The sequence below is a fragment of the Loxodonta africana genome, chromosome 10 (genome assembly GCF_030014295.1).
Source record: "Loxodonta africana isolate mLoxAfr1 chromosome 10, mLoxAfr1.hap2, whole genome shotgun sequence".
Taxonomy (NCBI): Eukaryota; Metazoa; Chordata; class Mammalia; order Proboscidea; family Elephantidae; genus Loxodonta; species Loxodonta africana.
The window spans coordinates 57178019-57203731 of NC_087351.1; the positions used below are offsets into that span (position 1 = coordinate 57178019).

The 25713-nt window shown below is 35.4% G+C and overlaps 2 protein-coding genes across 3 annotated transcripts in view; one reads left to right on the plus strand and one right to left on the minus strand.

Annotated features, from left to right (window-relative positions):
* The window catches only part of FANCM (FA complementation group M), a 75554-nt gene extending 67961 nt beyond the window's left edge, over positions 1-7593 (plus strand). The window contains exon 25 of the transcript XR_010323153.1: positions 3666-7593. The gene's annotated coding sequence lies outside the window, so the exon portion shown is untranslated. The remainder of the gene's footprint in view (positions 1-3665) is intronic.
* The window catches only part of MIS18BP1 (MIS18 binding protein 1), a 48189-nt gene continuing 22661 nt past the window's right edge, over positions 186-25713 (minus strand). Inside the window, exons 7-17 of one of the 2 annotated variants that reach the window (XM_010588615.3) lie at positions 21589-21676; positions 20477-20634; positions 16526-16677; positions 16014-16110; positions 12741-13602; positions 10624-10796; positions 9702-9862; positions 7588-7736; positions 3196-3283; positions 479-533; positions 186-304 (exon numbers count right to left, since the gene is read on the minus strand). In XM_010588615.3, coding sequence (XP_010586917.2) covers positions 201-304; positions 479-533; positions 3196-3283; positions 7588-7736; positions 9702-9862; positions 10624-10796; positions 12741-13602; positions 16014-16110; positions 16526-16677; positions 20477-20634; positions 21589-21676 — 2087 coding nt within the window. In that variant the 3' untranslated portion in view covers positions 186-200. Of the gene's footprint in view, positions 534-3195; positions 3284-7587; positions 7737-9701; positions 9863-10623; positions 10797-12740; positions 13603-16013; positions 16111-16525; positions 16678-20476; positions 20635-21588; positions 21677-25713 lie in introns of both variants that reach the window. The other variant, XM_023546136.2, reaches the window with a different exon arrangement.

Sequence of the window (25713 nt, forward strand, 5' to 3'; positions counted from 1 at the left end):
ATTTTTAGTAAGCTGCAACAATGAGGAATATTCTATACAGGAAAATTTTACTTTGCATACAAACACCTGAAATCTTTGAAAGGAGTCTACATTTTTCATATGAAGCTACCATATTACAAAGAAAATACGTGTACTCCAAATGACAATACAAATACATTGTCTATAGTGAAAGTCCTAGAAATGATATGTTGTCATCTTTACTATGCAGAGTCGGAGTTGGAAAAATAGTAATCTTTCTCCTCTTCATCTAAAGATTCCATAGCATCTGTGAAAAGTTTTCCAATACTGGAGTTATCTCCTAAATCTGCAAAGAGAAATTTAATAAAAAGCCTTAATACATTTTTAAAAGTATGTTCAATGAAATTGAAAACAACTATAAGAAACCAAGTGGTAGGTCTGTCTACTTGAGAACAATTAATTTTAGTACCATCTGCATAACAGAACTGAGTTTTATACAATATACATGTAAGTATATTACCTTTGCTAAATGCAGTTTTTCTTCTGGATGTTGGGGTTGAAAAATCAGTTTCAACCTACAAGAGAGTTCACAGTCATATTAATAGCTAAACGGATGTCTTGTGAAGCCAGTCCCAAACCTAGACAAAGTTAAGCATGCTTTATATCCAGAGTACTTTGAACATATGCCTGTAACTAAATCTACTCACAGTACAGTTTTCTGTGAAACGTCTAATTCTCTTTTATCCAGAACAAGAACCATGACTTACTCAATGTTGTTGCCCACTGCTGGCAAACGTGAGTGTAAGATACCATGACACATGAATGCTACAGTGGTAAAGGATAGTCTATGAGCATCGAAAAGCTACCAAAATGTTCTAAGGATTTATTTCATTTAAATAATTAATATACTGGCTAGCAAACAAGTCAAAATATAAACAATTTATCACGATTATTATAATAATAATTAATGATTGTAGGAAAAAATCTGCATTTGAAAAACATTGCCTAGCAAATTTTCAATTCTTTTTACTTCAGATTCTTGTTAAAATGGAAATGTATGTGGCAAGTTTTAAGCATATTATGGATGCTTATATATCAGTGTTTTTCAAACTACTGGTCATGGCTGCCAATTTTAAAAAATGAAATGGAATAGAACAAAAATATGACAAAGTATATTCCCAATGCTAAGGTAACTATTGTTGCAAAAAACTTCTGTTTGAGATGCTCATAGGTTGTGATATAAAATACATTTTTTTCCTGTGAGATGAGGCAAAACACTGTAATACATCATTAAACTCTCAAAATGATTCAGTGAGATAAGCCAGTGTCATCATGATCCCCATTGCCATACCACACACAGATAAAATGAGATTAGAAACCTCAAGGAGCCTGCCCAGTGCCACAAAGCTTGTATGGGGAGCCAGACATTCAAACAAGAACTTTTAAAAGTAACTGCTGCATTTTATGCAAATGACGTGCACCTTCTGCATTTGTTTGTCAGCTGTTCCCCCCACGAGGTATTTTTGTAAGCACTATTTTTTTTTTTAACATATTGCTGTAAAAAAAAAAAAAAAAATTAGTGTAGCACACTCACAAAAATACCTTGCCAGGGAAGGAAGCAGTTGGCAAAGAAATGTAGAAGGTGTGCGTTATTTGTGTAAACCTTTTGCTCTTTCCATTATAACACATTGGCTCCAAAATATTAAAAAAAAGCTATGAAAAAATACGGGACTAAATCACAAAGATACTAAAATTTGATAAGTTGCTCAAATTATAACCCATTAAGAAAAGTAAAAGCCCAGAAGTAGTTAAGATGACCCCAGAAATATAGAGAAATAAAAGTTCTTAGGAAGGGCCCTCATAGATATTCCATATGACACCTTATTTCGCAGTGGAGAGACTCAGTGGGTTATGGTCTTGCTGCTCAGTGTGGTTCATGGCTCAGAAGCATGGGCATCACCTGGAGCTGATTACAAATGCACTATCTCAGAGCTACTGGATTGGAATCTGGGTTTTAACAAGATACCCAGGTGACATCATGCACATCAAAGTTTGAGAAGTACTTAATTAGTGGACTTGGCAAGGCCGCCCAGCTTCTTACTGCCAAAACAGGAACTAGAAGTCCAATCTCTGGACTCCCATCCAGGCTTTCTCACTAAATTAAGATGTTTCCAGGTCCTCTGCAACAGACCAAAATTTCATTCTCATAAGTAATGTAGGACTGGAAAAGGGGAATTTTAAGAAACACCGAGAAGGAGTTTGCCTGCTGCTTCTATATGAGAAGAGATTCGAAGAATTTAGTTCTCGGACTGATTTTAAACGAAGGCCCTCAGATGTATCTACCATTCTCTATAGACAAGTGAAGCCCATAAAGACTGGATCTGATTAAGTAACCCAATGTTTAGTTTAGAGACTGTCTCGAGAGGAATTACACTCTGGTCAGTTTGCAGTGTGTTTTAGAGTGGGTGAGGGAGGAAGAGATGTCATAATCCGGTTTTAAGGAGTAGCATTCTCCGAGGGGGGTAAAGTAGTTAAATTATCATTCTCTATGATTACTTATTTACTTTGAGAAAATCTGAAGTGAATTAACGTTTCCAGAATCCTAGTACTCTTATCTGGATATCAGCTATTCAAATTAAAATCTGAAATTGAAAATTAGAAAGATTAATTCAAGAAGATAAAACGTATTCTCTTAAAGGGATATGGATCACTATTAAGACGCCTTTGAGTTAATAGGATTTTAAATGTTGAAATGTAAAAAAAAAATTTAGTTGAATCTGAAAAACATTTGTAGCCATTTTCATTCTGCATGGAATTTAATTAAACTTCTTATACTGTGAAAACTGACTTTATTAGCTTGGATTATTCCTCAATCATTGAACAGATACTGTGCTACTGGGTCTTGCCTGAAATGTCCTCTCCTGACCTGTATTTTTTCCCTCCTTACCCCATTCCCCAAATGAAAATTTTTACTCATTCTCATCTTGCTCAAATGCTGCCTTCTGTGACCTGCTGCTGAGGCCTGTTATAGCCTCGTTCCTCTTGCTCTAATCTGACAGTATTTATGTAGTTACCTACATTTAATACATATGACCTTGTATTATAATTTACTTGTATTAGGTTGTAAGCACCTTGAGGGCAGGGACTATTACATAACTTATAACTCCCACAATTTGTTACATATTACAGTTAAGTAGGTATGTGTTGAATAAATGGATTAAGAATAAAAATACTTACTGTTTTTTTCCTGACGTTGCCCCAGACAATACCGCCATTGTTTTTATGGTTTTTTTGCATATGAAAAACATATTTGTCACAATCATTCCTGTTTGAATACAAAATGATTTCAAGTCAATATTAACTATCATACTTTTTATCCACAGGTTGAATAGCAACTGACAAAATTAATTTAAAATGTCTTTCAATCTAAAAGTACATCTTACATTTTTATTTTCTATTTTTTTTAAAAGGCGTGGCTATGTAGGTGGACAAAATGGTTCAGTCATATGTTTTAAAGGAAACAATGAGTAATAATATTCTAGGAAATTATGGTTTATTTTTTGCTTATTGTTCATTGTCTCATTTATGCTCTCTCCAATCTCCATCTTGCTGCCTCCTTTCCAAAATTCCTGCTGAGACCTCTTATCCCTGAACTCCCTTTTACTACACCTTTCACTTAACGTCTGTTTATATTCTTCCCTATCTAGACTGGATCTCACAGTTGGATGACTTAAAGGATATTCCAGGTGATGAAAACCCTCTACTAACTTATCAGTTCAGTTTAGCAAGCCTTTTATTTTTATACAGTTACTTCCTTCTTGTACTTCTCATACTAACTACAATTATTTTTTTCATGTTTCCTACCTTGTCTCTTTCTTCCCTCATTCTTAGCAAATAGACTTGATTTATAATTTACAGAGGAAAGCTGAAACCAACCAAAATGGTTTTTCTCAATTCCCACTCCTACAATTCCTAGTCCTGATCCTAGGAGCAAATCCCAGTTGAACACCAATTCCTATCCTCCTTGGCTCCAAGATCTTGTATGATCAATTATCCTCTTTCCTTTATGACTATCTGGGAGCAATCTTACAGGTATAATAATGTGTGATTTTATTAACATATTAATTTGAATCATAAATACTGAAAATTTGGTTTATTGCATAGCAAGTAAATAAGCCTTGTTCAGGATTAGCATGTTACGAGTCTTTGTTGTCCTGTACAAAGAGATCACTTCTCAAGTGATAAACTGTTTCATTATTTAAAATCGTTATAAAAAGTTAGCCAACTACTAGAGATAGTGAAGTCAAGAGATAATGGAGAGGCCTGGAAGACTCATTATTTAAAATAAAAAAGTTCTAGGGAATACATAGTCACAATATAAATGAGGATCGTGTGCTCTATTAAAAAAAAAAAAAAGGCTTATTTCCTTAATTATAAAAGTAATGTAAACTGACGAAAAAAACCCACATCAGCTGTATAATTCTATAACTTAGAAATAACAGCTGGTGATATTTTGGTCAAGAAATTTCCTTTCTCTTATGGATACATGTTATGCAAAATTGGGATCATGTTGTATTTTTATTTCTTAGTTTTTAAAAATTATTTACTGAACATTATTCCATGTCATTAAAACTTTCTGATCCAACAATTCCACAATCATACTTGTATACCAGTGTTGACTGCAGCATTACTCATGAGAGCAAAAAGCTAGAAACAACCCAAGTGTCCATCAACAGATAAAGGATAAACAAAATGTGGTACATTCATACAATGGAATATTCAGCCATAAAGAGAAATGAAGTTCTGATACATGCTACTACATGGATGAACCTTGGAAACATCATGCTAAGTCAAATAAATCCCACAAACAGACAAATATGATCTCACTTAGCTGTCTAGAATACATAGACAAAGTTTATTACTGGTTCTCAGGAAAATGGGGGAATGGGGACTTACTGCTTAAGGGGTATTGAGTGTCTGTCGGGGATGACAAAAAGCTTTTGGAACTAGATAGTGGTGGTGGTTGAACAACATGGTAAATGTAATTAATGTCCACTTGAAAATGGTTAAAGTGACAATTTTTTTGTTAATTTTTACCACAACTGAAAAAAATTGAGGACATGATTTTTAATTGTTATATAGTATTATGTTATATGAGCAAACCTTAATTTCATAACTATTTTTTTATTGTTGGACATTTAGGTCATTTCTAAATTTTCAGTATTATGTTTTGATGAAAATCTTTGTTCTTACAAATATACATACATACTTGCCCAAATCTCATTATTTAGAATTGACTAATATGATTTAATGGTCAAAGAGATGAACACTTTAAGGCTTTCAATGAATTTGGCCAAAGTGCTTATCAAAAACTTTGTGCAAAATTATACTTTCAACATGACTCTTAAAACCTCACCCAGTGTGTCACCTGTACTAAATATTAAAACTAAATAAACCAAGAGTAATTTGTGGATAGGGAACAATTGTTTTTGCGCAAAAAATGAACTTTAAATATCACCAAGCTTCTTGAGAGTACTGAATATTTTTTCTCAATATCATCTGACTTCGCCTCTGTATGGAAATTACTCTTGTTATGATCAGTACTGACCTTAATTGCTAAATGGAATGGCCTAATTTTCAGGCCTTATTCTCACCATCGTTTTCTCTGTGACATCTGACTGTTGGCTACCCCTGCTTTTTTCTTAATTATATTTATATTTCAAATAGTTTCTGTATTCACATGGTTCGAAAGTTAAAGTCTTCCTCCCATTCATCCCCAGCTACCTTGGTTCCTCTCCCTGGAGATCACAAATGTTTTCAGTTTCCTATATATCATTTCATAGACATTTAATCAAATAAAAGCAATTATGTACATACAGGTGGTGCCCACATTATGAATGAGATCCATTCCCATGTCTATCTTTAAGTCAGATTTGTAGGTAAGTCAGAACAGGTACATATGGTTCATTCAGTCAGTCAAATGTTCGTCTTAGTATATATTTTACCTTTCTATGCATATAAAACACTTCCAAACTGCACAGTGCTTTCACGAGCATCACAAAGTAGTAGTGCATTTATTACGAGCCACTGTTACATATTTAACTCAAACATTTAATATAATAGGGTTTATTGCAATCCATTCTTAAGTATGAGTTGTCTGTAAGTCGGACATTCGTAACCTGGGGACTGCCTGTATGCATATATATTATAATATACATCATAAAAAAACCTGTTGCCATTGAGTTGATTCCAACTCAGAAACCCTGTAGGACAGAGTAGAACTGCCCCATGGGGTTTCCAAGGAGTGCCTGGCTCAAATACCTGACCTTTTGGTTAGCAGCTGAACTCTTAACCACTACACCAGGGTTTCAAATAGATACATGTATACACACATATATGTTCCCATTACTGTTGATTTTGACTTATTGCAATCCCATGTGTTTCAGAGTAGAACTGCACTCCACAGGCAGTGATCTTTCAGAAGCAGACTGCTAGGCTTTTTTTCCGAGGCCTCTAGGTGGGTTCACAGCACTTAACCATTTGTGCCATTATGTGTGTGTGTGTGTGTATGTATGTGTATACGTATACATATGAGCTCAAACATAGCAATGATTGTGAGGATAGCACAGGACCGGGCAGTGTTTTGTTGTACATAGTCACTATGAGTCAGAACCTAACTTGATGGCACCTAACAACAACAAATGTGTATATATATATATATATGCATGTATTTTACACATACATACTATAGCATCCATTTACACAAATAGCAGCATATTAGTCACTGCACATAACTTTTTCCAATTAATGTATCTTGGACATTTTATCCTAATATTTTATTCTAATAGTATATAACAAATTGTTGTATTAATATCTATGACTACATAAGGTATTAGAATTTATTAGTCTCTACTGATGGACATCTGAGTGGTTTCAGTCTTTTGCCATTATAAACAATGCTGCAATGACAGGCTGTACATTGATAATTTCTAGAAATAGGATTGGTGGGCCAAAGGGCATGTGAATTTAAAATTTGGATAAATGTTGAAAAATTGTTCCTGCTGAAATTGTACTAAATTACCTTCTCATTAGCAATGCATGAAAATGGCTTTCCTTCTCATTAATTTATAGGAGCACTATATATATTAGGGAAATTAGCCTTTTGGCTGTGATTATGTTCTTTTCTCAGATTGTTTCTCTTTTGGTTGTTTATGGTGGTTTAATACCAAGCAAAACCTTTCTATTTATTTTTTTGATACGGTTGACTTTATCAATGTTTTCATTAGTGGCTTCTGGGTCTTTTATCAGAAAGACCCTCACTAATTTGAGGTTATAAAACAAATCTCCAAGGTTTCCTTAGGTATTTTTTAGAACTTAATAATTTACCTGTAAATTTATCCTGATGTAAAGTGTGAGCTATGTCCTAACACTATTTCAACAGAATAACATCTCTAATTGCTGAAATTGTCCATCTCGGAGCTTCTAGGAGATACTCTTTATTGATTTTTTTTTTTTTAAATAATGATGGCCTTCCAGTTATAGGGATCTACTCACATGAACTCGTAAAATGTTTAAATATTCCCCATTATGCTGATGAAGAATTACAGTATTAAATGCATAAATATTTACCTATTTATAGAGGTGAGCATGCCAGGACTGACATGCTGACACTGAGGGGTTTTTGCCAATGGAAAGATAACTGATGATGGAGTTGTTGGATTCGTGTCTATATTTGGCAGAATATCATCCTCTTCTTGATGGTTCTGAAAACTTGGCAGCTAGAAAGCAAATATTTATTACCAGCAGGCACCTGTAAGAACTGATTTTGTCATTATCACAAAATGTTTTTTGAAGTTGTTTTCCTCCTTACAACTTTCCAGCTGAGATAATTAAAAACTGTAAAAGTTAGGGGACAGAGTCTTTGCCTCAAAAAAATCTTAGTTTTTCTTCTGTAAAATGGAGATAATGACACCTACTTCTAAGAGTTGTATAGTCCTGAGGTTGGCAAATGTTTTCTGTAAAGTGTCAGGAAATATTATAGGTTTTGTAGACCACACAGTTTTTGTCCCAACTATTCAACTGTGCTGCTGTAGGACAAAAGCAGCCATACACAATATGTAAATGAATGGGCATGGCTGTGTTCCAGTAAAATTTTATTTACAAGAACAGGTGGCAGGCCAAATTTGGCCCATGAGCCACAGTTTGTCGACCTTTGGTGTAGACTGAGCAAAATAAAACTGCAATTCATTTTTATTATTATGCTTGGCACTCAGTAGGTACTCAAGCAGTACTGTATTAAACTTTACTGTGTGTATTTCCAGTAAACAACAATTTAATCCTTAAATAGATCTTACATTAAAATCTTAAGAGAAAGTGGCCATATGCTAGAGAAAATGAGCTAATCCACTACTTTTCATTTCTGTTTTATTACCTGTTTTTAATGTTGCTACTACTGCATTTAGGCCAAAGCACATATGGAACCTGAAATGATGGTGGGATAACATAAAGGGCATAACCCCTGAAGGAGCATAGTGTTGGGACAAGAATATAAAGGTCTCAGATGGACCCCTTAAACACCTCCCTCTATAACCTGTGTAGGCAAAAAAGGGAGGCCAGATAATTATGTTATTAAACTCTAAAGCATTGTGTAGCCTTATAAATTGAAGATGATTTAGCAACAATATTAAGAGTTGTTAGAAAAAATTATCAAGTCTCGCTTACTGACACAACTCTTCCAATTTTTATACTTTATAATCCGGTTGTCTATAGCCACACATTCTTAAATTACTTCAATCTTCAAATTTGCATTTAATATTTATACCATGTTTCACTGTGTTTCGGAAAAATATCCTTACTGGATACATACTTTTTTTTTTTTTTTGCTGTAAGGATATGAGTATCTCTGGGAAGACATCTGGCTTCTTTTGTATGAGGATAAATTCCCAAGAGTAGAATTAATCTTTACAGCTCTTGTAATGAATTGCCATAATGGTTTCCAAAAGGTGTGATTCAATTTATGCATCCACTGACGTACGACTGTATCATCATCTCCATTGCTTTTGTTAACAGTGGATATTTTAACTTATTTTAAAAAAGACTGTGTAAGTTAGAAAGCATACATATAATTTACTTTGTTTTCCTTTGATTACTAGCTAAAACGACTACTCCCCAAGTGTTTGCTCAGTCATTTCAATTTTTTCTCGTATCTCAATACTTTTTATTATTCCAGTAGCACTTGAATGAGTTCTTCATATTACAGATATTATTGGCTTTGTTGTATTTGTTGCAAATACTTTACCCTAATCACTGACATTTTTAATTATGCTACTTTTCACACTACAAAAATTAACTCTTTTATACATTCAGATTGTCAATCTTTCATTAATATCACTTAATTCCTCCCAACTTATCATACAGTAGATGATGATGTTTTCTTATTGCCTTTTTAAAAAAAGTTTGCTGACTGTATATTAAATTTTAAATATATATATTTGGCTTATTTTTGGGTTTTATATTTGGTTCTTCAAACATTACTTTGAAATCCACTGAAGGGCAGACTGGAAGCTGGTGAGAATGTCAATGACTGGCAGAGTACTTCCTACACTACACTCTGGTCATGTCTATAGACACTATCAAACCTTGGCCTAAACAGTAGTGATGAACACTAACCATACATAAAATGAAAGATATAAAAGCCAACATAGATAAAGAGAAAAGTGATTTCATGCATTTAAGACTCTTACCAGTACTCTTCGATTCTGTAAAGGTGTTGTACTGAAAAAATCATCATGGTCATCTTTTGGCAACTGTTCCAGAAAAGTCCTCATCTGTTGCTTCCTTTTAAGAGTTCCCACTTTGGCAGTTATCTTAACAGTTTGCTTCTTATCAGCATTACCTATCTTGCCTTAAAGTCAGGGATGATTTGGTTAACGATTTGATCATTTACAATAACTGCTCTATACACTTTGCGAAGTCTATACTGTGTATTCATATTAAGCAAATTCAACCTCTACCGCTTTATAAGTCTCCTAGTAACAAATGAGTTTTTACACAGGGATCTGTGCAATATGATTAGCCAGCAAGATCCTCATGAAACTACCTAAGATTAGGCATGATGAGGTTAAAACGGTCTTTATGTTGTCAGCACGGCTACTTCCCACACATTCTCCTTGCTGATTGCCTAATTTATTGATTTCGTTAAGATATAAACCTTATTGAATTAGGGCAGGGATACTAGGTACTCCCTAAAAGCTTACTCTAAGACTTTCTGGCATAAAACACCTTTTATTAGCAACCCTGGGCATGAATAATAATCCTGGGAACTATGAAAACTAAATTTATTCTAAGTTTTCTTCTGAATTACTAGGCATCCTACCCAAGTGGCTCCAAATTAAATTAGACCCTTAGAACAACAATATGAAAATCTCTGGATTCAACTGCACAGTTCCTAGAATAAACTCAAAGCACCAGGTTACTAAAGCTACTATTGATGGAAATAGCTACTTAGGTAAGACCCAAAAATCAAACAGATTTTTAAAGTTCTTTCCAGCTTTAAAAATGTAAGAAAATGCTTAACAAAAACAGAACCTCAGTGAAATATAAAATACATTTAGTGAATGATTAGAAATCTACACTAAGAAAAACTTTATCTATTACAAAGATTACCATTTTGAACTTTGGGTTTGGCTGGCTTTTTCTTAGGGACATGTTTCCGGAATCTTTTTCCTCGGGGATCTTCCATATATTTCTTCTGGCATTCCTCAGCAGATCGAGAACCTACAGCCATAGCTATATCTGACCAGAAACCAGGTTTGTGCTTTGGAAGAGATGCAAAAGCACTATGGAAGACCAAAACCAGTTAAAGAAAAAGAATTCAAATCAATAAAAATAACCTCCAGAATGCTTATCACTGAATCAATGAGATTTACTAAGCTAAAGGTATTTTACCAAAATCATTGTAGATAACTATTTGGAAAGAAAACAATAATCTATCTATTCAATAACTTACTCTAGAGCTTAAAATATGACAAAGTAATTTTACTTATCTAAGTAGATGCCTTCTAATTATTTTGTTGTATTCTGCTAAACCTGAAAAATCATCCCACGTCTTCCAACATTTTTTTCATAAGTCCAACTAATCAATGATTTAGTGTTTTGAGGGACTCTAGCATGACTACTTTTTCTATACTGTTGCTCGAATCTTGTGAGTGATAAGTGTATTGGAAGATGGTTTTTTTTTTTTTTTTAGTTCCTATATATTCCAGATTATAAGCTCTTTATTAAAAAGTGTTAACACTTTCTTTCATTCTACTATAATTTATAGAAAATATTTTAGATAAAACATTCTCCTAATTGAGGGAAATGATAATTGAAATAGGAAAAAAAAAAAAGCAAACCCCTACAAATCAACATTAAGGTAGTCCCAACTTGAACAAATGAATTATGTTCTAAAAGTTCATTTGTTAATGATTACTTAGAATCTGGTATATGCATTACTGCCCTAGAAATGGTACTAGCAGTGTTATTTCAATATTTCCTACATCACCATCCCCCCAGTTATTTAGGTCAGGTGCCACATAATTGATAGGATTTGCTTACGGACTTGATATTGTTCAAATATTGCTAGATTTAGTCTTAATCTTTACAGCTCCCATATTAGTACAGAACAGAATATATTATTGCAAAAATCCCATAAATAGTGTCTTGTCTCCTTCCCCAAGGAATCTTCTCAGACTGTATCATGTCGCCCTTGTGTGTCTTTTTAATGCACCTTAAAAAAAATAAAAGCAAGTTTCCTAATCATAACCTAAAAGGCTGTGCATGCTATGGTCATAGCCTATTTCCCTGCTTTTATCTCAAGCCATTCCCCTACAACTCATTATGCTCTAACAACAGCACTCTTATTTTAGTTCCAGACACAGCAAATTTCTTCTAGCCTTAGGGCCTTTGTTTAGGTTGTTCCCTGTTCCTGGAATGCACTTTCTCAAACTCTTTATATGACTGACACCATCTCATCCTTCAACCTCTGCTTAAGCGTCAGCAACTGAGAGAGCTCTTCTGATCATAAGACCTGTAGTCCTCCATCTCAGTCTCGTGGCTGCTTCCTTCGGAGAATGTAACACAATTTGTAATTATTTTTATTTATTGGTTTACTTTTGTACCGTCTGTCTTGCTACTAGACCACAAGCTCCTTAAGAGAAATGACTTTGTCTATTTAGTTTACTGTCGTATCCCCAAACACTGAAAACTAACAGGTATGTAGAAAGAACACGATAAATAAATGTTCAGTGCATTAATGAAAGAGCTGGTTCTAAACTGAGCTTGACTTCAATTTCTGCACTAGCTATGAAATCCTAGATATATCACCTAATTTTTGAGACTCTGTTTTCTTCCCTACAAATGAGGGGGAAAAGACTATATTAAATAATTTATAAATTTTAGTTTAGCTTTAGGGTTTTTAATAGTAAACTGGATTATAAAATATTTCTTAAAATCTTAAAGCTAAGAGAGTAGCATTTGGCTATCTTGAAATAGTAAATGGGAATGAAAAGGTTATTTTTACTTGCCTCGTCTGCTTTAGAGATGGCCTAAAGTACCTAGTTAGAAGCTATCTCCATATACGCTCTATTCTCTGTAAAATTATAATTTTTCCCCATTTTTTTTGGGGGGGGGTGACATCTTCCATGTTAATGGTTAGAAGTCATTAAAGCAATCCCTGATTGCTATTTTCACATCTTCACCTGTTATGTGGCCACTCTGTAAATATTTTACCAACTACTTACCGATGAAGCTTCTGTAACTCCTTCTCATTCCACTCCTCATCCTGAGTTAAACCAGGTAAACATTCTGAGGGATGTCTGTTCATCTTATCAGATCCTATCCCCTCAACAACAGGAAACTCATTCCTAACACCAGATTCCTGAACATTTTCTTTAGAAGAAGGTCTAACTTTCTTTTGTTTGACATGATATTCATTTTCACTTTCTTCAGTTTCAGAAATCACTGGGATATTCCTTGTGGTGTTTCTTGTGCTTTTACTCAGGGGGACCACTGTTTCTTTGGTATTTCTTGCTTTGGTTTTCTTAACAATTCTAGATTTCCTCTCAACTTCCTTTACTGTTTTGCTGTCTTCACTAGACAAATCTGATGAGGACTGATGCTTGTGAAATGATGTAGCTACTTGGTTTTCAGTTTTCTTCAATGCTGATAATCTTGTATTTTTCTTTAAGTTACAGGTGGCCATTTGATCCTTTTTAGGGGTAGGTATTTTTATTTTCTCGTTGACAGTGAGTAAATCACGTTCACCGCAATCTTCCTTGTTTTTACTTTTATGACCCACACTATACTCAAATGTATTTTCTAAAGTCCTTGTGGGCCTCCTGATGGAACTTGTGGTTTTATTTAAGTCTGATTCACTTTCTTTTTGATGGTCTGACATTGCAGAATCTGTTATTGCTTTAATGGTAGTAGGGGACAGATTATACTTCATGCATTTTTGCTCGATCACTTTTTTAGATTTAAGTGGTGTTACTAAAATGTAAGCTTTCTTCTGACTGAGAGCCATGCATTTTCTTTCTTCGTCCGAGAAAAACTGTTCTCTTGAGGTTAGAATATCAGTAGGGATATCTGATTTTTCATATCTTTCTTTAATTTCATAAAACAAAACCAAAAATCAAAATCTTAAATTAGCTATAAACAAATTTAAGTATTAAAAATATTTTCACAAATACAATAACTTATTTTTTCACAAACTCCATTTTACACCACACTACTGTATATTAATCTTTCTGAAGCGAAGTTGTTCAGATCATTGTCCTTTCAATTATAAACATTTATTATTATGCAAATCTATCAATGATTTCTCATAGTCTACTCATATACATATAAGCTCCTCTCCCTGGCTTTCTATACAGTTTCAATCTCTCACTGTACTCAGATCTGAACCATATCTATGTCTATTAGACTGCTTGCTATTTCTCAAATTTTCTTGATTCTTAACTTTCATTAATGCTGTTCACTCTGTTTAGAAAGTTCCTTCACTCATTTCCAAACTACCTGCTCCGATTCTGTTCTCTAACACACCTAGTCCACAAACTTTGTTCTGATTCCCTCAAATGAATGAAAGGTCTCCTTCCTTCAAGCTTCCAGAATATTTTAAAATAATGCCACATCTGACAAGGTGCCCCACAATAAAATTGCACAGTTGTCCTATTTTTCAGCTAAACAAGAAAAAGTCATTAGTGGCAAGAACTTTGTCTTCATGTTTGAATTTCTTTTGCTGGGGTTAGTACAGGGCCGTTCGCATATACCAAAAACAAAACAAACCGTTGCTGTTGAGTTGATTCCAACTCATGGCGACCCCATGTTTACAGAGTAGAACTGAGCTCCACCAGGCTTTCTTGGCTTTAATCTTTACGGAAGCAGCGTTTCTTCTATAGTGCCACTGGGTGGGTTCAAACCTCCAAACTTTCAGTTAACAGCTGAGTGCAAACCACTTGCACCACCCTGGGACCTGCCTTTACATGCCCAGTAGATACTAAATAAACATTTTTTAAATCAACTCTTTTGAGATAAACTAGGAGATATAAGAAAACCACTAAGGTCATTAGAATCTTATTAGGTATGTTAATATATGAAATAGAAGCTGTTCTAGTTAAGGAAGGAGTTAGGAAAAATTGGAACTCCATCTGCATGACTCCATCCTCATTCCCCATGGTGGCCATAGAAACACCTTTGCTGAATCCCTCAAAACTCTATGAAGCATCATGGGAAAACAACCAAAACAGAACAACTTGGAAATCTTTAATATACTGCATCACTAGTTAAAGACAGGAGTCCCTGAGTGGTGTATAAGTGCTCGTCTATTAGCTGAAAGGCTGGACTCCGGTTTGAACCTACCCAGAGGTGCCTTGGAAGACAGGCCTGGAGATCTGTTTCTGAAAGTGCACTGCGTTGAAAAGTTTATGGAGTGGTTCTACTCTGTACACATGGGATTGCCATGAGTCAGAGTCAACTCCATGGAACTAAAAAGAAGTTAAAGAAAGCAATTTAAATTGAGCAAAATCCTTTAATTTGGAAACCTGGGAAGCTAGACATCAGAATAACTGAAATTTTAACTTTAAATTATCAAATTGTAATTATAAACTGTAAATCATAAAAAAAAAAATCATATTATGTGCCATTTTACAAGATGAATGACAAAATGAAAGTTGATGAGCAATACTGATGCTGGGGAGAAAAGATTACCCTGAATTATAATTCATGGAAAAGTGGCACTAATCAAAAGAAATCTAGAAAATGTCTACAAGATTTTTTCACTGGCATCAAATATCTCCAAATTATAAGCATTTTATTCTAATTTCTCTCATAAATCTGATCCAAATGTTCAACTGGAAATTTGAACATTCTAATTTTAACATTTCTATTCAGAATGTTTTTTTTAAAAATTAATTTTAATAAATAATTTGAATAAAGATTCAGCATATTCAGGATACTTTATTCCATGTCCTATGAACTTCCTAGTTTAAGTAGTATTCTTTTCTACCTCTTATAACACTTGTGTTGCTTACTTTCATGTCTTTTCACTTGTAAAGAGAAAATAAAAGCCACTAAACTGATAGATATAACTCAACATGAAAATTTAAACTTGCTGATGCTTAGAGCAAAGGCTTTTTAAATTTTGGTATGCAGGATTTCAATTAATCACTCTGAAAATTCACTTACACAAAACTAAATTATTATATTAATTTCATAAAATGACTCACAGTCTTTAAACATTCCTATAGCATATTTAAAATGATGCATAATGTGATTTAAACAAAATTATTTAGGAGGTAGGTTAAAGGAGGCAAACCTATAATTAAGTCTGGTGTTTAAAGTAATGAATTATTTTATTTTGCAAATCATCTTATGTTAAAAAACAAACAAAAACATTTATAATCATTAAAATAGTTTAAGCTTAGCATTTTAGATTTGGAAATTTATAAGATCACTTTTACTGTATTAAAATATTTCAAATATTACCTAATTATTAAAAACCATAAAGAATATATTACCTTGCTTCTGACTTTTAATTATCCTTTCATTTGTTCTTTCACAATTTTCAAGTTTCTTTGAAGACAGCTTTTTATATTCTTTTTTTTCAGTTAATTCCTTCAAAACAAAGCATGTAAGTTTCTAGGTATTTTGGTTCTGACAAATTCCATTAAGGAGGCATTCAGAAACTCATTTGCCATAGCTTGAGCCTTGGAAGCACCACCTAGGTATTCACTGTTTCTCACATGTCTCTTCTATTGATTTAACACTGTGATTTTTCAGGTGCCTTTATATATATCTTATTTAATTTAAGCCTTACCCTGAGAGCTAAAACTTTTGTTACTATTGCCTACACTTTCCCAAGGAAAGACTGGGAAAATAAATATTCAACTCAAGATTTACCTACGATCCCAAATCTAATGAAAAGCTGATACTTATAAGTAGAACTCATGTCTTCTGACTTGGTTCTGAACCTTTTCAGTAGTATCATACCATTCCTCTACACATCGAAGAGTGTACAGTAAAAGCTTACCTGGTTAGATAAGTCATCTCTCTCTCCATTTTGAATAGTATTATTTATTTGGTCATCTGGGAGCTTTAATGGTAGTTTATTTTGGTGATTACTATGGCAAACGTTTAATTCTGAAGCTCCTAGCAACACAGGGCACTTATTCTTCTTCAGTTCTATGAGCACAAAGATGGAGATTTCCATAGATTATTATATAAAATGTAAACTGCTTTTCCACATTAAAGAATTCACTTTGAAATAATCTGAATATATCTAATTTGTCACAAATATTTGTTATAATCTGAATATGATATAAAACAACTTCATCTGGTCAGAATCATTCTGCATAGGGTCATATTTTGTTCAAATGACTTGTATTGTTTTCCAAAAAACAAAGAAAAACTGGACAGCTATATTATTCATAACTATCTCCTTGGTCAGATCTAAAGGCAGAATAGTAAAGTTAGCCCACTTTGTAAATACATACTCCTGTTCATCCTAACTGCACATCAATAATAGAAAGCTAATAGCTCTGTTTCCTTCATATGTCTTCATGTATAAGGAATTCTTATGTTTCAATTAGTTTGTGTATTTCAATATAACTAAATTTGTGTTAATTAAAATTGCATACAAAACCAAATTATATAGTATATAATCCATTCTCAACAAATGGTTACTGGGCTGAAATTTTAGTTAAGTTAAAAAGAACTCATAACAACTGTAAAAATGTATCCGTTATTCTTCTAGAAGTTGTACTTGAAGATGCACAATTGATGGTCCCTGCTCTGGAGAATATCACAATATAGTAAAAGAGAATGGTATTATGATAGATAATTTATAATGTATTCTGCTAAGTGGGATAACAGATAAAACACTTCGGGAGCAATATTATGATATGCAGATTACAGCACTAATGTAAAAAACCACATTTTATGTAAATCGTTACCACACACACACAGAATCACATCAAATTATCGTGGGCTGGCACTCTGCATAACCTTAGTGGCTTAATGTTAGCTGTGGTTTGTGTTATTTTATAGTTGCTTTCTCGTGGAAAGTGTAATGATAATGATAACAACTACCATCACCACCACCACTCAAAGTAACTTTATGTGATATGAAGCGACTCAAAATCTAATGATTTCACACAAAAAGATTCAATGAATCAAGCTAGAAAAATAATACAAACATAACAGAATACAGTAGTAACTGCCACTAAATTGAACTTCCCAAGGGGAGGCATCACATATCTTACTCATCTAAGTTCCTGACAGGTAACACTGATGCTAATACCTATCATGGAAGGTGCTTTAACCCTTTCATGACTACTGGCATATACGGTTGCCCCCCCACCCCCACACACTTTTTCTGCCTCTCAGGTTCATTGGGAACCTGCTTTCCCACTGACAGTGCATGCTGCTGCCAAGGCAGGAGGAGCCTTTATGACTGTTTGAAAGAGAAAAAACAGGTGTGTGCCACAAATTACTGTTTCTACAGGGTGTTGTATGAGGTGTGTGCATTTTTGCTGGAAATTAATTTTTTTTTCCTTGAACTTTAGATGGTTTACAGAACTAGCTTCTCATTAAACAGTACACATATTGTTTTATGACACTAGCTAACAACCCCATGACATGGCAACACTCTCCCTTCTTGACCTTGGGCTCCCTATTACCAGCTATCCTGTCCCCTTCTGCCTTCTTGTCCTCACCCCTAGGCTGGCGTGCCCCTTTAGTCTCACTTTGTTTTATGGGCTTGTCTAATCTTTGGATGAAGGGTGAACCTCAGGAGTGACTTCATTTTTTGTGAGTTAGAATTTTGTTCTACATTTTTCTCCAGCTCTGTCCAGGACCCTCTACTGTGATCCCTGGCAGAGTAGTCAGTGATGGTAGCCAGGCACCATCCAGTTGTACTGGAGTCAGTCTGGTGGAGGCTGTGGTAGTTGTGGCCCTTTAGTCCTTTGGACTAATCTTTCCCTTATATCTTCAGTTTTCTTCATTCTCCCTTGCTCCTGAAGGGGTGAGACCAGTAGAGTATCTTAGATGGCCCCTCACAGCTTTTAAAATCCCAGACGCTCTCACCAAAGTAGAATGTAGAACATTTTCTTTATAAACTATGTTATGCCAATTGTGCTAGATGTTCTCTGAGACCATGGTCCCCACAGCCCTCAGCCCAGCAATTCGGTCCCTTAGGGAGTTTGGGTGTGTCTATGGAGCTTCCGTGACTTTGCCTTGTAAAAGCTGTGCTGGCTTCCCCAGTATTGGGTACTGTCTTACCCCTCACCAAAGTTTATCACTTACCTAACTTTTTTTTAACGTCTATTTAGGGAAACGGGAATTTTGAAAAATTTTCTTTGGGACACAATATGTCCCTCTGAACTCTAGGGGGCATCCAGGGTAGAATTAGCAGACACTGTGTGTCCCTTGGGCCTCTGAAGGTAGGATTGTTGGTGAAGGCAAAAAAAAAAAAAAAAATTCTTACTACCTACCAAAAATTCAACAACACTCAATGATTTAGCATGCTTCCATTAATGAAAACACATGGAATCAACAAAAAATTCAAAGCAGAAAATAACTAGGTTTTGAAAAGGTTACGTTTGTTGGATGATTTTCCTGTGGACATAGCTGGCATATAAAATAATTTACCAAACTTTAGTTTTTTAAATTTGTATTCTACCCCACTTGCCACGTGTTTTCTCAAACACTTTACCAATAGTATTCACAATTAAGCTTAAATTCCTGAAAAGTGTTGCTCTAAGTGAAAGAGGAAAAAAAAAGACAATGTCATCTAAGACTAAAGATTAACAAATGATTGAAAGTGAGATATACTTTTAAAGGTTTTTTTAAAATTTAAAAGTAAAAAAGTAAACAACAGGTGCTTTAGTAGTACCAGGATGGTCTAGCAATGAAAACAAGCAATATGCCTAATTTAGAGGAAAAAGAATGACTTTTAATAAAATGAGTAAGGACTGAGAAGGAACTGGGGCAATGTTAAGAAGTTTATTTTTACTAGCCCTTGGCAAGAAGTCATCTACATATTTAATTCACCCCTTTCTCGGTACTAGAATGCATAAACAAAGTAACAAGGGAGGAAGGAAGCTGGGGGGGGGGCCAGTTTGTAGATATGGAAACAGAGTTACATTCAGTATGGTGCTTTGTTTTTGGAAGAAGCAATCCTAAACTCTTGAAGCTCTGTAAAGCTCATAGTTACAAAGTCAAGATAAAATTGGCAGAAATTTATACAAGAGTCTTTAACTTTTACTCATCTATATTATCCAGAAAAGCAAAAAATAACCAAACCCATTGCCGTTGAGTCGATTCCGACTTACGGCAGCCCTACAGAACACAGTAGAACTGCCCCATAGAATTTCCAAGGAACACCTGGTGGATTCGAACTGCCGACCTTTTGGTTAGCAGCCATAGCTCTTAAAACCACTATGCCACCAGGGTTTCCGGATTATCCAGAAAAGGCCGTAACTAACTGTATTTTTTGTTCAAGAGTGGGGTGGAATGTGAGGCAGATTTTAGTGTGACAATTGCAAAGAATTGGCACAGAAAACAGTTCTGCCAACTTTCTTTATAGCAATGGTCATTCAAAAGGAATATGTCATTTGTTTTAAGTCCTCCGTGAAAGGAAACTGGTTTTGTCTTTTAGTAGGAATGAAATTTAGTGCAAAAATATAGGCATCTTTAATATAGGTCTGGGTCTAGGAAACAGAAAAAACAATCATATTTCATTGATACATGTATCAGTGTTCTTTGGAATTTTGATTAATCAAAAGATGATATTTGATGAAGTAAGCTGAATACTGACCGTGAGCAGTGTGCACTGTAGTTTCTCTTTATTATTAAAAAAGCAGGAATTTTAGGCCAGTTTAAGTCAAAGAACACAATATTATACATATTATAAATAATAAACACATAGAGTACATGTAAGAGTTTACTATTATACCAACAGAGAAGAAAACGGCAAACATACCCAAGTTATCACAATCAAGGTCATAAGTGATGCTGGCTCTTTGGAGGACATCTGTTTGGTCTTCTCCTGCATTATTTTTCAGTGATTTGGGTATGTTAGGGAGAGATCTTCCAGTTTTCCGTTTTTGTCTGGCCTTTTTTCCTTTCTTTTTACAAGTCCTAAAAACAATTACACCACTTTTCTTCTCAAAAACAAAACAGAAAACTAAACCCACAGATAAATAAATGAAGCCTCCTGGGATAAAGCCCTCCCCCATGCCCAGCAATGATTACTTTTAATCTTACATTATTTAATCCTTTATGGCTACTACAAATTCCTTTTTTTTTATAAAGTCTTAAGCCAAACAACTCAGATATAAGCTCTTAAGTGTTTCCTATTCTATGCTCTTGTAATTCCTACTTAAGCTGATATAAGTCAGGAGTCAGAAAACTATGGGATAAATCTTGCCAGTCACCTGTTTTTGTAAATAAAGTTTTATTGGAACCCAACCATGTTCACACATTTATGTAGTTGTAGCTGCTTTCCCACTACAAAGGCAGAGTTGAATATTTGCAGCAGGGGCAGTATAATATTTACAGAGGCTCACAAAAAATTTACAATCTAACCCTTTATAGAAAAAACTTGTCAACTTCTGTTTATAAGCTATTACATTGTACTGTGATTAACTTATACCTTGTATACCCTATAAGATCCTTAAGGGCAAGAATCAATAAATTCTTTATTTCCCAGTGCCAACCCCAGTGTCTGTCAAGTAGCTGATTCTTAATAACTACTGAGAGAATGAATTAATGAAAAAATGCCTAAGAACTTTAGACTAGTGTTTAAACAGCTACATGCTACTTGAAGGGTAGGTGATTAAGGATGACCCTCTGAAATATGTCTTTTTAGATTTATTCCATTATGACAGAATTTCTGGTGAAATGTTATTGCCTTCTTATAAGTCTTATTAAGGTCAAAGAGAGCTTCAAAACTGCCATTTCTAAAACAAAAATTTAAGCCACTTTATAGAGGTTACATAGTATGTACATATGTAAAAGTTCATTGAATTGTATGCTTAAAATGTATGTGTTTTACTGAATGTAAATTATACAATAAAGTTAAAAACATTTTACCTTAATTGTTCTAGAAAATTATCAATGTGCTCTTTCCAATTTTTTGGAAATCCATACATAAATTTCCTTATGATATAGTTTGGATATCCTGTTTAACAATGAAAAAAGAAAAAAGTAAACACATGAGATATCATTAACTCATTAAATCATTCAAGAAATATGTACTTACCACTTCCTATGTGCCAGGCACTGTCATAGATAGTAAGGATTCAGCAGTTAACAAAAGAGACAGAAAATCCCTACACTCATGGAACCTACCTTCTAGTGTAGAACAGAAGGTAAAATACTTTGTTTTGTAGATGGTCATCAGTGCTATGGAGAAAAATTATGTAAAGACGAATAGGGATACCAATGTGTTCGTGGTGGAAAAGTGGGAATAGGATGTAAAGCAATTTTTAAAAGGATGGTTAGTGAGGATTTTCTCACTGAAATAGAGCTGCTTGAGCTAATCCCTGAGCGACATGAGAGAGTGTGCCATACGGCAATCTGGGGTTAGAATACTGGAAGCAGATGGAACAGTCAGTGAAAGGCTATGAAGCAAGAGTGTGACTGACATGTTTGTAGAACAAGGAGATCAGTGTAGCTGAAGAAGAGTGACCAGAGGCTGGTACTAGGAGGCTACTCAGGTAATGGAGGCATTGGGGGAGCATAAAAGATTACGTGAGGCCTTGAGGTCATTATATGGACTTGGCCTTTTACTTTGGGCAAGGTGGGAAGCTATGGAAGGATTCTGAGCAGGAGTCACAGAATCTGACTTACATTTAACAGGACTGTACTAATAGCCATTCTGAGTAGAATCTGTGGAAGTGCAAGGGGAAGAACAATGAGACCAGTTAGGAGGCTACTGCAACGATCAAGGCAAAAGATAATGGAGGTTTGGATGACAGTATTACAGTGGAGGTATAAATTCTAGATATATTTTGGAGATAATGCCAATAGAATGTACTGACATACTAGATGCAGGTGTAAGAGAAATTGAAGATTTAAAGATGACTCCAAGGATTTTGACGAGCTGCTGGAAGCATGGGAAAATGGAGAAGACAGTAGAATAAGTAGATTTAAGGGAGAAGATCAGGTTTTAGACACATTTTGAGATTCCTATAGACATCCTAGCAGAAATGCCAAATAAAATTCAAAACCAAATCCATTGCCATGGAGTCAATTTTGACTCATAGTGATCCTAAAGGACAGAGTAGAACTGCCCCATAGGCTTTCCAAGGAGTGCCTGGTAGATTTGAACTGCCGACCTTTTGGTTAGTAGTTGTATCTCTTAACCAGTATGCCACTAGGGTTTCAAAATGCCAAATAGGCAGATGGAAAATGAGTCAGGTGTTCAGAGGAGAGGACTTGGCTAGAGATATAAATTTGGCAGCTACCACCATATAGATGATATTTAAAGCCTAAATCAGCACAACACTGCGTATAGAAGAGCCTTCCAGCCAACCCTGTTATTTAGAGATAAAGAGACAAATAAACTAAGAAGGAACAAGCAGCAAGGCAGCAGGAAAATCAGAAATACAGTATTTCAGAGGTCAAGTAAAGTGTTTAAAAGAGGTAGATGTCATTGTGTGAAGTATACACTGGATTTAGTAATGTAGAGGTCATTGGTGACTTTGTTTCACTCACTGTCTTTATTGACAAAAAAAATCACAGTATTTCAGACTTTATTCAAATACATGGACAGCAGCAAAGGGCACCAATGAGTGACAGACATGGCACCTAACAAGCATCAAAGGCTATCCTGGAGGGGCAGTGTACCTGCAACCTACACCGTCAGCAGCTCTAGCCCTCCCCATCACATCTCCCTGACACCCTGAAATCAGTTACAAATGTGCAGAAATGAATCACTTCAGAGGAGGTAGCCCCACATCACTGCCAAGGAAAAGGGCCAGGTTCTAAGGAAAGGGAAGCTGTACCGCTTGTCGCCACCAGGAGATGGCAGGTTGCTCCGTTGGCCCACCTACAATGCCCTCAGACCTGGGGCAGAGAAGGCAAGAAGGCATTCCCCACCTGGCAGCACAAGGTCTACTCCGAAGAGGTGGCTCTTCCCCAGTCGTATTTTGAGTGCCTTCCAACCTGAGGGGCTCATCTTTTGGCACTATACCAGACAATATTCCGCTGCTAATCATAAGGTTTTCACTGGTCAGTGTTTTCAGATATAGACTGCCAGGTCCTTCTTTCTTGTCTGTCTTAGTCTGGAAGCTCCTCTGAAACTTGTTCACCATGGATGACACTGCTGGTATTTGAAATACCAGTGGCATAGCTTCCAGCATCACAGCAACATGCAAGCCACCACAGTATAACAGACAGACAGATGAGTGGTGGTGAAAGGAAGAAATGATGAAGTAAAAGAGCTGCTTGAGGAGACAAAGTAAAATATTATAATGAAATGTGCAAAGACCTGGAGTTCAAAAATCAAAAGAGAAGAACATGTTCAACATTTCTCAAGCTAAAAGAACTAAAGAAAAAAACTCAAGCCTCAAGTTGCAATACTGAAGGATTCCATGGGCAAAAAATTGAACAACGTAGGAAGAAGCAAAAGAAGATGGAAGGAATATACAGAGTCATTGTACCGAAAAGAATTGGTTGACGTTTAACCATTTTAGGAGGTAACATATGATCAAGAACCGACAGTACTGAAGGAAGAAGTCCAAGTTGACAAAAGGCACTGGCGAAAAACAAGGCTTTAGGAATTGACAGAATACCAATTGAGATGTTTCAACAAACAGATGCAGCGCTGGAGATGCTCACTTGTGTATGCTAAGAAATTTGGAAGATAGCTGCCTGGCCAGCTGACTGGAAGAGATCCACATTTTGTGCCCTTTACAAACAAAGATGATCCAACAGAATACAGAAATTATCGAACAATATTACTAATATCACACAGAAGTAAAATCATGCTGAAAAATCATTCAAAAGTGGTTGTAGCAGTACATCAACAGGGAACTGCCAGAAATTCAAGCCAGATTCAGAAGAGGACGTGGAATGAGGGATATCACTGCTGGTGTCAGATGGATCTTGGCTGTAAAAAGAATACCAGAAGGAAGTTTACTTGTTTTACTGACTATGCAAAGGCATTCAACTGTGTGGATCATAACAAATTATGGATAACATTGTGAAGAATGGGAACTCCAGAACACTTAATTGGGCTCATGTGGAACTTGTACACAGACGAAAGGCTGTTGTTCGAACAGAACTGGGATACTGTGTAGTTTAAAGTCAGGACAGGTGTTCATCAGGGCTGTATGCTTTCACCATACTTATTCAGTCTGTATGCTGAGCAAATAATCCGAGAAGCTGGACTATAGGAAGAACGGGGCATGAGGATAGGAGGAAGACTCATTAACAATCTGTGACATGCAGAGGATGCAAACTTGCTTGCTGAAAGCAAAGAGGATTTGAAGCACTGACTGATGAAGATCAGAGACTACAGCCTTCAGGATGGATTGCGCCTTAGCATAAAGAAAACAAAAATCCTCACAACTGGACCAATAAGCAACATCATAAAAAATGGAGAAAAGATTGAAGTTGTCAAGGATTTCGTTTTACTTGGATCCACGATCAACGCCCATGGAAGCAGCAGTCAAGAAATCAAAGGACACACTAAATTGGGCAAATCTGCTGCAAAGACCTCTTTAAAGTGTTAAAAAGCAAAAATGTCAGTTTGAGGACTAAGGTGTGCCTGACCCAAGCCATGGTATTTTCAATTGCCTCATATGCATGCGAGAGTCAGACAATGAATAAGGAAGACTGAAGCAGAATTAACACCTTTGAATTATGGTGCTGGCAAAGAGTATTGAATATACCATGGACTGCCAGAAGAACAAACAAATTTATCTTGGAAGAAGTACAGCCAGAATGCTTCTTCCAAGTGAAGATGATGAGACTTTGCCTCACATGTTTTTGAGATGTTATCAGGAGGGACCAGTCCCTGGAGAAGGACATCATGCTTGGTAAAACAGAGGGTCAGTGAAAAAGAGGAAGACCCTCAATGAGACAGACTGACCCAGTGGCTGCAACAATGGGCTCAAGCATAACGATTACAAGGATGATGCAGAACTGGATAGTGTTTTGTTCTGTTGTACACAGGGTCACTGTTATGGATTGAATTGTGTCCCCCGAAAA